At 49.0% G+C, this 15,170-nt stretch overlaps 1 protein-coding gene across 1 annotated transcript; it reads right to left on the bottom strand.

Moving 5' to 3' along the window:
* Positions 1-2,527: 2,527 nt before the first annotated feature.
* Positions 2,528-15,162, bottom strand: MRPL21 (mitochondrial ribosomal protein L21). The gene is made up of 7 exons (XM_063094199.1): positions 15,025-15,162; positions 10,920-10,977; positions 8,204-8,289; positions 6,849-7,012; positions 4,846-4,898; positions 4,367-4,470; positions 2,528-2,640 (listed from the first exon to the last, which is right to left on the bottom strand). Exons 1-7 carry the CDS (start codon positions 15,122-15,124, stop codon positions 2,576-2,578), a joined length of 630 nt encoding a protein of 209 aa, XP_062950269.1. The 5' UTR covers positions 15,125-15,162; the 3' UTR covers positions 2,528-2,575.
* Positions 15,163-15,170: the final 8 nt, after the last annotated feature.

Consider the following 15,170-nt stretch of genomic DNA (forward strand, 5'->3'; position numbering starts at 1 on the left):
GTGTCAGAATTTCCTTTTGAGGCTGAATAATATTCCATTGTATGATGCCACATGTTTATCTATTCATCTGTTGATGGACACTGGGTTGTTCCCACCTCTTGGCTGCTGTGAGCAATGCTACTGCAAACATGGGAGTGGAACATCTCAGGACCCTGCTTTCCATTTCTCTGGGTACTCATCCAGGAGTTGGATTGCTGGAACATAAGGTAATCCTATTTTTAACTTTTTGAGGAAACTAGTCTAGTTTTTGAATGGAGTTAACTTTCACCAGTTCAACACTGATATTAAAGTGTTAAAGGTATCACTAAACAGTCCCTCAGGTGGCAGTGGCTCTATCTCTTTCTAGGAAGTACTGTTACTTGCATCCAGGTCTTCCTACTCTCCACCCAGAAACAGACGTGTCAGTCCCAAATGTTGGTGCAAGACAAGAAGTTTATGATCAGACATCTGAGGAGACAGACTAGAACTGTCTCCTTGCTTTCAGGTTTCAGGAAGGTGCTGAAGAGGAGCTGAGGGGATGAAATGTAGGAAATAACAAGCAGGAAGGAGCGGGACGTGCAAGGGGACAGGTGTAGTCTCACCAGGACTCCATCTGGTTTCTGTTCCCCTCCTTGCTGTCATTTCATGGGCCTGCTGGAGGGTGGAATCAGCATAGTTCTTTTGGTGTCTTCCTTTGTTTCCCTTAGGTAACACATGCAAGTCTGCAGCCCCAGGCTGACAGAAAGCAACCTTACATTCATGTAAATCTCATCTTGCCCCATAACCAAGATTCAAAATATCAAATAACCAGGGAAAAGAGGGAACTCAGAGAAATGCATGCAAAAGAAAAAGCTGTCCTTTTATTTAGAGCTCATGTGGTTTTGGGTCCCAACATGGCTTCAGTCCTGCTCACTCCAATGGTACAAATGGTGGCTACTGGCTGGGCACGTGCTGCATGGGGCCTGCTCATTGTTGGAGTCCTCATGGCAACCTAGCCAGTGGGTACTAGTTTCACCCCCATTTGACGGATGAGGAAGTAGAGGCTCACGGACTAGGTGACTTGCCTAGGAAAACACACAGCTCACTGGGGTCAGTCTGGGATTCCCACCAGGTCTGTCTGGCTCTAGAGCCCACGCACACAACCTCTAAGCTGGACTGCCTGACTGAAGCATTTTCAGAGTCTGTGCTATATTTCAAGTGCAGTAAGAAACATGGACATGTATAAGTCAGAGAATGTGGAACGTGATTGCAGTCTCAAACATTTTACAGCCTACACATGGAACAATGACCATGTGAGATGCTGCTGGGCTGGCCAAGAGCACCCAGAGAGGAGGGCTGGGTAAGGGGAGAATGCCGTGGTTCTAGAGACAGAATTTGCAGGCAGGCAGTCAGCAGGAGTCATGACATTTAGAAATTTATTAAAGCTTCCAGTCACATAACTGCATTAGAGGGAGAGCACTCCACATTCTGCAGCTCGGTCCTGCCACCAACAAGGGAGCTGCGCAGGCCTGATGCTCCAGGATCCCTCTTCCCCACGGTTCTGGCTGCCAGGGGACCAGCTGAGCCTGAAACCCTCAGCCAGCAGGACTAGCGCCCCCTGCTGTATGCATGGTACACTACAGGGCAACCGGAACCTGGGAGAGAGGCCATTTCCAGATCTCAAGGTGACTGCCCCATGGGACTCTTGAAGGAAATGTGTAGAGGAAAATACCTTGGTTTGGTTAAAGGTATAATTGTGTCACTTGAAAGCCCCAACTAGTCCCTTGGAGGACGGCCCTGTATTACTGAATGAACCAAATCAGGGGCCTGAAGTCTTCTGAGAGTCCACTCCTCCCCACAGCCAGGGCCTCAAGTCCTTCCCTCTATCCTCTTTGCTGAGTCCCTTGGCCTCTCTGGGTCCAGGATCTTGTCCCTGTACCTGGATTAGCTCCCAGTGGGTCTTCCCCCTGCTGCCTGCCCGGCTTACTCCCAAACAGACTTGGGCAGCCCCAAACCCTCCTGGGGTTGTCCACCGCTTTCAGGACCAAGTTCGGAATCCACCCCACCCCACCCCACCCCTCGGCCCTTCTGCTCTATCCCTGCTACTGTCACATCTAGTTCCCAGCCGTGTTGTGCCCACTTCCCCAGGCCGTCCCTCCTCCTGCCCTCCTGGTGCCTCCTGTCAGAGTGCCACCCACCCAGCACTGTGACCTCTGCTCCCTGTAGATGCTGGGCCCAGATCCAGCTTTTGCAAAAAGTAGGCACTGAGAACAGGCGTGTTTGGATCACTCAGAGATGGGGTTCACTCGCGTTTTCCTTCGCCTAACCCCTAAGTGAAACCTAGGTCTAGCCCCTTCACATCAGCTGTGTCCCCACACCCTGCACCATAGGGCTAGAGGGCTGCCAACAACAGGCTTTGTCTCTTGCACAAGCCTCTAGGGGCCGGCCCTGGGGCCAAGCGTGTCGTCCTTCCTGAGCGCCTAGTTCTCTGGCCCAGGGAGCCTACTGCTAACACACATGGTGTGGACGCTAAAACCATCTGGTACAGGCACACACGGCACACAGGAACTTGGAAACAGAGCATATTTTTATACTTCTGTAAATGTAAGCTCAGCAGTCACAGCAAACATGGAGCAATCTCGATGGTGTTTATCCGTAGGACGGTCTGTGGGGTCACAATAACTGAAAAAGAGAAGACCTAGTCACAGGCTTGGCTACAGATTCTGCTACTGTCAATAAGCTACAGGTAGGGACTCTGCACACCAGGGCTGTCTGTTCTGTCTACAGAGGTGCTGCCCCAGCAGCATGTCCCCCGTCCCACGCAGCTGTGTTTATTTCGTGCTGTGTGCTGACTGCCTCGCCCGCCCTGGGGAAACTGGCGCTCACCTCCCTGTCCCGCAACACTCCCTGCATGTGCCGAGACGCCCTGCAGCACCGCCTCTCACCCAGCAGCACTTCACTGTGCACCTCCACCACCAAATGGGGGCTTCTGCTTGATTCCGGGGTGACCACTGTCCTGGATGGCATCCCGCTGACCCATCACTGACCTGCCCACACCTTGGCCCCTCTGCCTCCTTACTGACTCATCACAGGGCCTGTGTCCTCCACGGAGGGGACACCCATGGGCAAAGCTGGCGCCTGTGAAATCAGTCATTCGGACTCTGTTCTGCCATCACTTGTCACCCAGCAGCCCCCTGTGGCTCCTTTCCTCCCTCTGGGGCTGAGGTCTGCCATCTGTCACCTAAGAATGCCTGTCCTGCCAGCGCCTTCTCCTCCCTCATCCTCACCCTCGTGCTGCACTTGCTGGCACCAGCACCAGGGCAGGCCCAGCTGGCATGTGCTCATCCAGGTAGCACCACTCTGTCACCTCCCTGCCTTGGGCCACACAGCAGCCTTTGCTCCTTCAACTGTTCCCTCCCACTGCCCCTCCTGTCACCCTGCTCACTCCTCCCCAGCCCCCAGAACCTCTGCCACTACACCTGTCGCCTCCTCCTCTCCCCAGCCCTTGGAGGAGCGCCCCCCTTCTACCAGCCGCCCCCCACTACTTAAAAAACCCCTGAGCCAGCCCTGCCCCCAGCTGGCCTTGACTGCCACGACCAGCCACTTCTCTTCTTTAATTACCTTCAAAGGATGCTGTCCTCACCCACTTCTACTCTGCTGACACACTTTTCTCTCTTTAAAGGATTTCAGTATAATATTGGCAAGGTAAAATAATACATGAAACCCCTACGATCGTACCAATTACCTTGAAGTGAGGCCACCACCAATTCCTTCCCATTCTGAGTTTCTTCCTTCTCCCATTCCCCAGCTGCAGCCCCAGATTTGGTGCCTACTATTCTCCCTTTAAATTTTTCTAGTATATATTTATAAATGTGTGTGTTTTCATGCACTAACAGTACACAGTTCTGCTCAGCTCTGAGCTTCTCAGAACGGCTCATCCCATGTATAACCTCAGGCCCACTCCTGCTGCCGTGCACAGGCCAGTTCATTCCCTGTGCTGCTGGAGAACACTCCAGTCTCCTTTTACTCATCCACTCTCCACGTGGATGTGAGAGCTGCTTCCATTGTTCCAGCATGTACCAAGCTGCCACTGGTGTTCCTGGACATGCCTCATGGCACATGCTGTGCAGGTCATGGTGAAGGCGAAAGTTCACGTTCACATGGTGGGGACTGGCCATGCCACATTCCAGGTGGCAGTGTCTGAAGTCTCCTGGGGGCTTCACTCCCCCACAACCCTGGTGGTTATGAGTGACCTCCACCTGGCCTCTCCTTGTCAGCCCTGGAAAGCCAGGGGGATCTAACCTGTCTCTGTGGCCCCTGCACCCAGCATGGCGCCAGGCCCCAGCAGCAGGATGCAGGGGTAACCACCAGAGTGTTCAGGGCACCAGCTACATTTTCTCTAACTTACTTCTTTTCTTCCTGAAGTTCTTCCTTTTCCTGAATTTCATATTGACCTTTGGCCACGATTCTGTCTTTTCAATGACTGTGGCTTCTACTCGAACAAGATCCCTTCTAGAAGAAGGAAAATAAACAGTGATTACCTTCTTCATCATTTTCCAGTTTTACTAGTGATAATTTCTAAAATGAAGTTTTCTTTTCTGCTGATTTAAAAGTAATATGTCCTCACTGTACACATTTTGAAAGCTACGAAAAAGCATACTGAAACACAGTTCTGTGGGGTCTGTGAACAAATCTTAAAAGTGCCGTGCTGTAATGAACTAGTAGCAGACCGACAATTTGTGAGACACTGCTCACCCACTATTGTACGTATAAACGTGCTGTGTTTAGTGCAGGTGGCGAGTGTGAATATAACCCCCTTGCCTGGACTAACTGCACCACGTCCAGCCCCAGGCCCCAGACAAAGCCCAGTATTTGTCAGCATGTTACCCAAGCAGTGGCTTGCCAAGTAGCGTGAAGTTGTCCGCCCCAACCAGCAGGACCTGAAAAGATTAAACAGGCACACTTCATCACAGGCTCATTGGTAATAAGTAATATAAAAATCGATATGAATGGGTAGTGATGTGAACACACTGCAAAATGAGGAAGACGCTGGTTACCTAAAAGTAAAAACATTGTGATAGGGATTTGATCTGCTCTCTAGCTAATTATTCCTTTCACATTAAGCAACTGGGGATGTGAGCCAACAACGTGGTGACAGTATCTTAACAGCAGCAGGGCCACTTTACATGAACACTCTAGACCTCAGAGACAGGGCACGGAAAATCTGATTACTGATGCCATGGTTAGACATCCAGACAACTGTTAACCTCCTATGTAAACTGTGCCTTTAAAAAAAATAATTTTTACTGAAACATAACATACACAGAAAAAAATGTACAAATTGTATCATGATGTTTTTTTGAAGCTGTTCACGATACTGGATATTATAAATATTAAGGTCAATCGTATTATTTTAATTTCTGCAAAATTCCATACAGCCAGGCAACCATTCTCAATCAAGGGAGAGTTGCAGCACTACGCTGTGGCCACAGATGAAGACATCTTTGCATTCCAAGTACATTAGTGTTTCTTATTAGATGCTGGAAGACTTTCTTTAATCATATTGATAAGAAAAAATCCAATTGTACTAAAATTAAATGTTTAAAGACAAAGTACATTTTATAACATCAATGGACAATGTATATTAGATGACAAATAGTAAAAAATAAATTTTTTGGGGGGGTGGCTGGCTGGTACAGGGATGCAAACCCTTGACCTTGGTGTTACCAACACTGCACTCTAACCAACTGAGCTAAATGGCCAGTCCTAAAGACAAGTATCCTTAGTGTTAATTTCAGCGTGACATGCTCTCTAGCACTGGATTTCCTAAATTATGCAAAATAATCTACATTAGGTGCGGCTTTCTATAATTCTTTTGTTAATGTTTCAAAATAACGTCCTTTTAAAAAATTTGCACAAATACGGTACTGAAGTGTCCTACTCATTTGAGACATTAAAAAAATAAATCATGAGCTTGTGACAGAGTCACTGATGCCATTAAGGAGAAGAGAGCTTTTACAAAGTTAATTAGTTCAGCTCTGAGCTAAATAGTTGAGCTCAGATCACAGGTTAGGAGAAGACCATCTTAGAAACAGAGTTTAACGTTCTCCTTGATGTGAATACACAAAAACTCTATCATCACAAAAGAAAGGGGAGTTTTAATAAATAATAAAAGTCATATAGATATTCCATTATATTAATAATAAAATACATCCTAGCAAAAGTACTACTGCGGAGATTGTTATAATTTTATGAGTAGAGTAGGCAAGTCAAATGGACCCCCCAAAACACAGAAAACAAAATTTTAACTAAAGGCTAGAAATGCTCAGCTAAATAAGACAGACCACACGATTTTGAATGGTCAGTAAAATAAATTAATACCCAGAGAAATAGCTCTAAACCAGTCCTTACTGTTTAAAAACAGCAGCAGCTGTCAAATCTAATCTCAGAGTAGTGTTTTAGCAGAAACATACCACTTTTCCCCATAGGGTGTGCTTGAAAACTCATTACATCCCTAATTGGGATTTTTATTATGTCCTCAATGAAACAGCTTTCTATGGAAACACATTAACGAGACTGTTAAGGCAAAGCAGTAAAGACATGTTTTATCCTTGGAGAAACGCGCTGTCTCCCTCCGAGGAGCACAGGAGCCGAGCCAGGCTCCCCTCTGGATGGCAGCGGCTGCCCTGCCCTCACCTCCTGGCACCCAGCCCGGCCTGCCAGCCCCCGCCCTCCACGGCCGCCCACTCTCTCCCTCCTGTCCCTTCCGAGCCTTGGCTTTTTGGGCCTTCACCTCAGTCTTGAGGAAGCCTCCTCAGTGATAAACAGGGGAGTGGGGATTGCGTATTTGGTGACCAAGTCCCCGAGTACACAAAGCCTGACAGTCTCACCTTCTCCAGTCGAATCCTCTCTCCACACGCAAGGTCCAATTCATTTCCAATTAGAATCAGGTCTTCAGAAGTCACCTTCCACTGGTGGCTGGCAAAGTGCACCACGGCAAAGAGTCTGCCGTACTGCCCCGTGGCGATCAGCTCATTTACCTTCCCCACGACCTCTGCGAGGAAAAGGCAGCCGGGCAGTCACCTACAACTGGAAAGGCGGCAGCTGCCCCCCTTGCCCCCCATGTCAATGAAGTGTGACATGAGCTCCTGGTGGAGGGGCCCCAGGGCTGACGTGATAGCCAGTGCCTCTTGTGAAGGGAGTTCACAGCTGGCGGCCTGGCCTTGCTTCTCTGCCCTGCAGGCAAGGGTCAATCTGCTGTTCCTAGGAGCACTGGCACCTTGGCATGTGGGGCTTTTATAGATGGAAGTTCCCCCAGACTTCACAGAATGCCCATGCCTGGCTCCAATTCTACAATCTGGGTGAGGCAGACCTCCACCTTGTTATTCCCATTCTTTAGTAATAAAGAGCCAGTAGGCTAGTGAGAGTGCAAGTCCTGAGAGGTCCAATTCATTTTCAATTAGAATCAGGTGAAAGGAGAGGCCTTTTGCCAACAGGAACACCCAGAATTGCATCTCCCCAGGCTAGATTCCTTCTGCACGCCTCCGCCCACATGGGCTCCCTGCTCTGTTGTCACTCCCCAACTCAGGTCACAGCCCCTCAAACCTGCACCCTTTACTCTGAACAAGCGCTTACTGAGCACCGACCCGCCTGGCCTGGCCTAGGGCTGAGCACAGAGATGGACACAAGATAGTTCCTGCCCTAGACCCGGAGTCAAGAACAGAAGCTGCACCTGGCAGTGAGGGCAGAACTCTTGGTGTATTTGTTTATCTTGTAGGGTACCTGAAACAGTAACTTAAAATACAACAAGATTCCCCTCCACAATCTGGATTTCCAGCTTTTTGGGGACCTGAGGACCTGGCACTCCCTCAGCGCAACAGTGGCTGGCCCTCCTCATTGCTCCGGGATGACACAATTCGCGACACCCGTTTCTCCAGCACACAGGGCAGGGACAGCTTCCACTTATCACTGCGCTCAGCTGTTCTTCTGACCGGGGAGAACCTGCCCCTGAACCCACGTTTCCAACCACAGCAGGAGGCGAGAGGTGGACCGAGGCCCCTCCTCCACTCACAGCACCTGCCTGCAACACGGTAGGTGCTCACAAGTACTCAGTGTTGTAAGTTATGTCTCCAAGCACCCAGCGCTGGGAAACCCTTGTCCTGTGGCCAGGTGTCCCTTCTGTGGCTAAGTGCCATGGGAGGCGGGTGCTGCCCTCTAGCTTCCGTCCCACAGGGGAGGCTTTTACCTGCGTGGTGTTGGGTCTCTTCAATTGGGTCTGGCAGAACAATTTCTGGCCAAGGTGGCGAACTCAGGGATGTTTTAGGAACATATCTGTAAAACACATTTCACATACACGTCACACATATGTGAAAAGGCAGTTTGAATTCCCTAAGAAATGGCTGTGCACAAAACATTAGGAAAGACAAGGACCTAGCGAGTCACTGATTCAGGTCCTGTATCCTCGGGCCGCTTGCTGGGGATGCTGCTGTTGAGAAAATATAGGAAAATGGTCAGGGCCCCTCAGATGTTCAGAATCTTGCGGAGCATTTGATGTAAATATGCACGTGCGCCCAGGTGTTCCTTGGTTATTGTCTAATGTAATTGCGCATGTGCATCCAGGTGTCCTAGGTTATGACTTAAGTATAAAGGATGAGTGGCTCTGATCCACTCGCCCCCGCCCCCAGGATGCCCCCGGGGGGGGGGGGGGGAACTACAGGAGAGGCCAGTACTGCTGCTGGTGGCTGCTGCTAGTGCCCCCGGGACCCTCCACGAGGCCACCACCAGAGCTGTAAGCTACCGGACCTCTAAGCTGCTGCTGCTCAGGAAGCTAAGGACTGAGCTCCTGTCCTCTGCCAACAGCTCCTAGGATCTTTCCTAATTACCTAGCATGGGCCTGCGTGTGAGGGGTCTGGTGACTCAGCCTGTACAATGGGTTTGAAGGGACTGAGCCCTTAGCCCTGACAATGTAAATGGAAACTTAGCATAACTAAAATAATCAAACATTTTGGCTTTAGTTATGATTTGCCTTGCTTTACAGCTGCCCTCAGTCAGAGTGAGCCATCCTCTCACCTTCACAGGAGAGGCCCAGTGACCCCGGGTAATACCAACATCCACTCTTTAGGACAGACACCACCTCTTCGGTATAATCCTAAGGACAGGCTCCCACATTCCCTCTTAGAACTGCAATGTGTCTCAAGGAGCAACGGCTAATCATTCAGCAGTCCAAACAGGAACTCTAGGCATTCTGTTCCAAAGGAGCCCCTCCTTGGTGGGACTCTCCATCCTTGTAATCCTCAGAACACACTTCCCCTTGGAGGTGCAGGCTGGAATGCTCAGCCCTTCACTCTGCTTTCGCTACAGCATGTGACACCAGGGCAAGCAGCCCCCGGCCTCACAGCAGGTGAGGCTCCAGCTACCCTTTTGCACATCCGTCCTTGCTCTCCCCATCCCATCAGTTCCCACCTGTGACTACCCAGGTGGCTGCCTACCCTTCCTTCCTGCTCAGATAGGAGCCAGGCACACCTGGGGCTGTACTCCATCTCCCACTGAGTCACTGACAGTAACGTGACCTGGGGCAAGTTATTTACCGACTCTGCATCCTGGTGTCTTTAACTGAGTAAATGGGAATACAAGCACCTGCCTGAAATGGCTATAGTGGGAGGAGATGGGATCAGGTCCCCAGCCGTACCCAGCAGTGAGAACCCGCCAGTGTTTAGTCCCTGAACAGCAGCACTGTGGCCAATAGTCTGTCTGTTACTGGGGTCACCTGGGCTCTGCCCTGAGTAGATGAGGTGAAGGTGGGGGGGGTGGGAGCCTGGGGAGAGGAGGCAAGAGAGGAAGGAGGTGGGGTCTTCTCAACTTCCTGACCTCTACAGAGCGGGGAGGGGTAGTTGAGCCCAAATCAAATATTCAGAAGTGTTTTCAAGCTTCTGTGGCTGCTGCCGTCAGAACGTGAAAGCTCTCCCACTATGCTAAGTGTCTGAACACCTAGAAACACCAGTTCCATGGTCGGGGCCGGGTGACGACTTTGGAGGACAATGAGCAGAAGGGGCTGCTCTCTGTGTGACCTAGGTCACATTTGGTCTCCTCCACTGGGTGTGGCTGTGCACAGGTGAAGACTGCGAAAAGAAAACAAGTGGGAAAACCGGACCCTGGCAGGAAGGCCATAGCCTTTCACACAGGAAATAGGCACAAATAAGCCAGACCTAGCAAAATGCCCACTTACAATTTTTTTTCCTATTTTTAGATTCAGTTTTTCAACTTTGTTTGAGAAACAAAAGATTCCTGTACCTCCTGCGGCTGAGAACCCCTAGCATTGCTGGGGCCGCCACCGCAGCAGTAACAGCAGCTGGCATTTTTTGAGTGCTTATGATACACCAGGCGCTGTTCTAAGCTCTTTAAATGTATTTATTTATTTAATTCTCGCAAAACCCTGTGGAGATAGAAACTGACATTATTCCTATTGAGGGCAAGAGCCTTGCTCAGGGTCCCGGGGCTGTGAGGAGCAGGCTAGGAATGGACCCCAGGACTCCCCTACAGGTAACCACTATCTGGTATTGCTCCTGTATATCCTACAAGTGAGATTTTGTCAAATTTACTTCCTGCTATAATACTTTAAAAAAATTGTTTTCTAAGTATAAAATCTTAACATTGAATATGCTTTTTCAAATTACATGAGTTACTCCTAGAGATTGACACAACCTTCCTGGTTAGAAATCTCGAATTAGGAATTAAAGCTTCTCCATAGTCAAAGACAGCTACGTAAGGCCTAGAGCACTTTTCTCTCTGGACTCTGCAGTTTTGTCTATATTTCTTTTAAGGGTCTGAGGAAAATACTGTCAGAAAAGTTAAGAGAAAATCTGAATATTCTCAAAAACCCAAACGTAGGAAGTTTTGACTTTATAAAGACATTCCTACAAGTGAAAAGAAAGGAATCACCAAAACCCACATTTTGATATTACCCTTGTGGAAACGAAGCGCTCTGCGAAGTGAACCTCCGAGACACAGACCAAAGGGAGGCTGAGGAATGAGAGAAACAGGTAATTACTACATGGAACGTGCTGAATGCCCAAGGCTGCTCCTGGTGTCTGGTTTAAGCACCGCATCACAACTTGCCTAAGGAAAAATCTAGGTGAACACACCAAAAGCAGCATCACTTATAGGAACTGGTTATGTGTGTCGAGATGCGTGCATCACACTGTCTAAAGGTGGCTAATGCAGAACCCCCCACCCAGTGACTCGTTCCTTGACCACCAAGGGCCTGAGAGGCTCAGACCCTATTCTGTGCCCAAGAGTGGGGCAGTCTCCAAGACGCTCCAGTGACCTTCATTGCCTCCTGGATTTCTCACCTGTGTCGTCCCTCCCCTATGAGTTGGTCTGTGTGACCAACAACCTGCGGCTGAAGTGATGGTTCATCGCTTCCAAGATTAGGTTATGAAAGACTGCGACTCCTGTCTTGGATGGCGTTCTCTCTGATCTCCGGCTGTAGGGGCTGCCATGCTGTGGGCTGCCCTACAAGAGGTTGCTGTGGGGAGGAACCCACGGGAGTGCACTTGCAGGCAGATTCTCCACCCCTGGCTGACTTCCTTAAATGCAATCTAAGGAGAGACCCTGAGCCAAAACCACCCAGCTAGGCTGCTCCCCTGAGGAATGGCATGAGGTAATAAATATTTGTTGTCCGAAGCTGCTAAGTTTTGCAGTAATTTGTTACATTGCGGTAGATAACTAATATACCAAGGGACAAAGTCTGGTGAGGAGAAGAGAGGCTCAGAAATAAAATGCACAGTACTTAGGTGCAAAAAGCAGAGCACAGATATTCCCAATAACCATGGTTTTTAAAAATTGAGCTATAATTTACATACCATAAAATTCACCCTTTTGAGATTCACCCATTCTCGTCTCCTTGGCTGATTTCTCCTCTCTTCTCCCAACCTGTATGTCCAGGCCTGAGCCCTTGGACCTTACCTCTTTTCTATCTATGGCCGTTTCTCTGGTGATTGAGTCTATTGGATAGATTTAAATGTCACTTTCACGCTGGTGACTCCCAAGTTTACACCTCCAGCCAGGACTTCTCTTTTGGACTTGCATATCGACCTATCCACTTTGGCCACTTGTGCCTCAGACGTGTGTCTCAAATCTAACAAAGGCCCTGATCCTCCAAGGCCTGCTGCTCCCACACTCCTTCCCATCACATATGATGAAAACTTTATCCTTCCAGTTGCTCAGCCCAAAACCTCCTTCATTTTTGATCTTCTCTCTCTCACCCCTCAGCCTACCATCAGCAAATCCTGTTGGCTTTCCCTCCAAGGGCCCCAGGATCTAACTACTTAATGATTTAGGAGAAGTCATCACCTTGTCTGGATTATTATTAAAACCCTGCTCTCACCTGGCCTCCCTTCTCCACAGCAGCGAGATTCTGTTAACAGTGAGGTCAGATCATGCCACTATTTTGCTAAAACTTCCAAGAGCTTCCCATTTCAGAGAAAAAGCCAAAGCCCTTACAGTGGCCCATAGGGCGGGGGGCAGCGTGATCCCCTTTCCCTCTGAACCCATCTCCCACGCTCGTCCCCTGGTTCACTCTGCACCTGCCACCCTTCCTCCCTGCCATTCCTGGAATATGACCAGCACACGCTTGCTCTGCAGGGTTTGCCTTGGCTCTTTTTCACATGGAACACTGTCGCCCTTTACCCCCACCTCACCAGGTATCCACAAGGCTAATTCCCTTATTTCCTTTGGGTTTCCACTTAACACCATCTCAAGTAGAGGCCTTTCTCAACTGTCCTATTTAAAATTGAATCACTCCCTCAATTCATGCTTTACTTTTCTCCATAAGACTTATTGTCTTCCAACACACTATTTAAAAAATTGCCTGTCTCTGCACTTCACCTCCCCTACCACAACGTTAGCTCCATTAAAAGCAGGAATTATTGTTTTATATTTATTTTTGATGTACCCCTAGCCCTAGACTGGTGTTTGACATTAACAGGTGCTCAATAAATGATGAATAAATGAAATTTATTCTACTAAGTCATTAGGTGAAGTCTCTGTTGTAATACTCCAGTGACTTCGAACTTTGCACCTCTCTTGGGAGCCATCCCATTGTTAAAAGCTCGGTTAGCAAGTTTCTGCTAAGTTTTGTTTTGTTTTTAAAAAAGATGACCGGTAAGGGGATCTCAACCCTTGGCTTGGTGTTGTCCACACCATGCTCAGCCAGTGAGCCAACCAGCCATCCCTATATAGGATCCGAATCCGTGGCCTTGGTGTTATCAGCACCACACTCTCCCGAGTGAGCCACGGGCCGGCCCCAAAACAAGCTCCTTTAGATACCTGAAGTCTGGGACTGTGTCTTTCCATCCTGTCTCCTTCACTTGCTCTTCAAGGCCCCATCTGCTCCCATTTTGGTCCCCTTCTCTGTACTCACTTTACTGTGTCTACCTTTCTTTCTTCAAGTGTGGGTGTGGACTTGAACACAGCATTCAAGGGGTGGTTTTATGCTGGCAGAATGGTTAAGTCCCACTGCTTTTGGCAAAACTTCCCTGCCTACTTAAACCCACGTTTATTATGAAAAATGTCAAGCATACAAAAGTAAAGAGAATAGAATAATGAACTCTCAGTTATCACTCCCCACATTGAGCAATTATCAACTCATGGCCAGTCTTGTCATCTACACTGCCTCTGGCCCAGCTTTACATTTTTTTGAAAGACTATTTTTTTGAGCAGTTTTCGGTTCACAGCAAAATCGGGTGGAAGGTACAGAGATTTTCCATATACACCCTGCCCCCACACATGCACAGCCTCCCCCACTACCAACGTCCCCCATCAGAGTGATACATCTGTTGCGTCAGTGAGCCTATATTGACACATCATTATCACCCAAGTCCAGTTTACACTAGGGTTCACTCTTGATGTTGTACATTCCATGGATTTGACCAAATGTACAATGACATGTATCCACCATTACAGTATCATACGGAATAGTTTTGCTGCCGTAAAAATCATCTGTGCACTGCCTATTCATCCCTCCGTCCCTCATGGCCCCAGACCCTACACCCACCCCTGATTTTTTCACTGTTTCCATAGTTTTGCCTTTTCCAAAATGTCACATAGGGGAAGCATACAGTATGTAGCCTTTAGGGGCTGGCTTCTTTATCTTAGTAATATGCATTTAAGTTTCCTCCATGTTTTTTCATAGCTTGATAGCTCACTTCTTTTTTACTGCTGAATAATATTTCACCGTATGGATGTGCTATACTCTACTTAACCATCCACCTACGGAAGGACATCTTGGTTGCTTCCAAGTCTCGGCAATTGTAAATAAAGCTGCTATAAACATACGCGTGCACGTTTTTGTGTGAACATAAGTTTTCAGCGCCTTTGGGTAATACCAAGGAGCTCTGCAATTATTTTAAGCAAATCAAAGACACATCATTTCATGAGCAAAGATGTGAGCATACTTCGATGAGAGAGTAATAAAACAGCCCCAATTTTAAAACATACATAAACATTTGCACACACAAACACACACTCCAACCATCTTCAGGCAGAGATGTACAGCGTTGGTGACAAACACAACCTTTTCTGAGCCTCATGACAACCTTTGGCGGCTGGTCGGTTTGGGGATCCAAAACGTGACCTTGGTGATATAAGGTTGTGCTCTCACCAACTGAGCAAAGCGGCCGGCCCGTCATTTTTCGGAGAGTGGCTCGCAGCCTGGGGGCAGGGGCTCAAGCACAGGCTTTGGGCCGGGCCGAGCTGCCTCTGAATTCCTGCTCTCCCACTTCCCCGCTGTGTGACCCTGGGCAAGTTACCTAACTCCTCTGAGCCTGTTTGCTCTCTTGCTACACGGTCTATACAAAAGCTGAAGGGCTATCGTCAGTCTTTAAGCTACTAACTGAGGGTACCGGCATCTGAACCCAGGTTCCCCCGACTCCAAACCCCGCGCCACATTCACCACAAACGCTGTCAACACAGAAGGCCCGAGGTCGGACCCAGACACACACGTGGCGGGACGGCGGGGAACGCTGCTCGTCCCGCTTCCTCCCTTCACCCCCGCGGCTCGGGTCTCACCCGCTCCGGGCCCCGAAGGTCTCGGGATGCTGCGGCTGCACGCAGACACCAGCCGCCCAAAGGTGACCGAGAGTGCCGAGGCCCCCACGGCCGCCGCCATCTTCCCGCAGCCTCGGCCGGAAGCGGAAGCAGCGCGAACCTTGTGC

This window comes from Cynocephalus volans, chromosome 4 (assembly GCF_027409185.1).
Source record: "Cynocephalus volans isolate mCynVol1 chromosome 4, mCynVol1.pri, whole genome shotgun sequence".
NCBI lineage: Eukaryota > Metazoa > Chordata > Mammalia > Dermoptera > Cynocephalidae > Cynocephalus > Cynocephalus volans.

Bases quoted from the DNA above. Each gene is read 5' to 3' on its own strand.
- MRPL21 (XM_063094199.1), bottom strand. From the start codon at position 15,124: ATGGCGGCGGCCGTGGGGGCCTCGGCACTCTCGGTCACCTTTGGGCGG. The intron at 7,013-8,203 runs GTAAAAGCCTCC...TTTTCCTCGCAG, and splicing joins AGAGACCCAACACCACGCAG to AGGTCGTGGGGAAGGTAAAT. The intron at 4,471-4,845 runs GTAACATGCTGA...TCCTTCTTCTAG, and splicing joins CTTGGCAAGCCACTGCTTGG to AAGGGATCTTGTTCGAGTAG.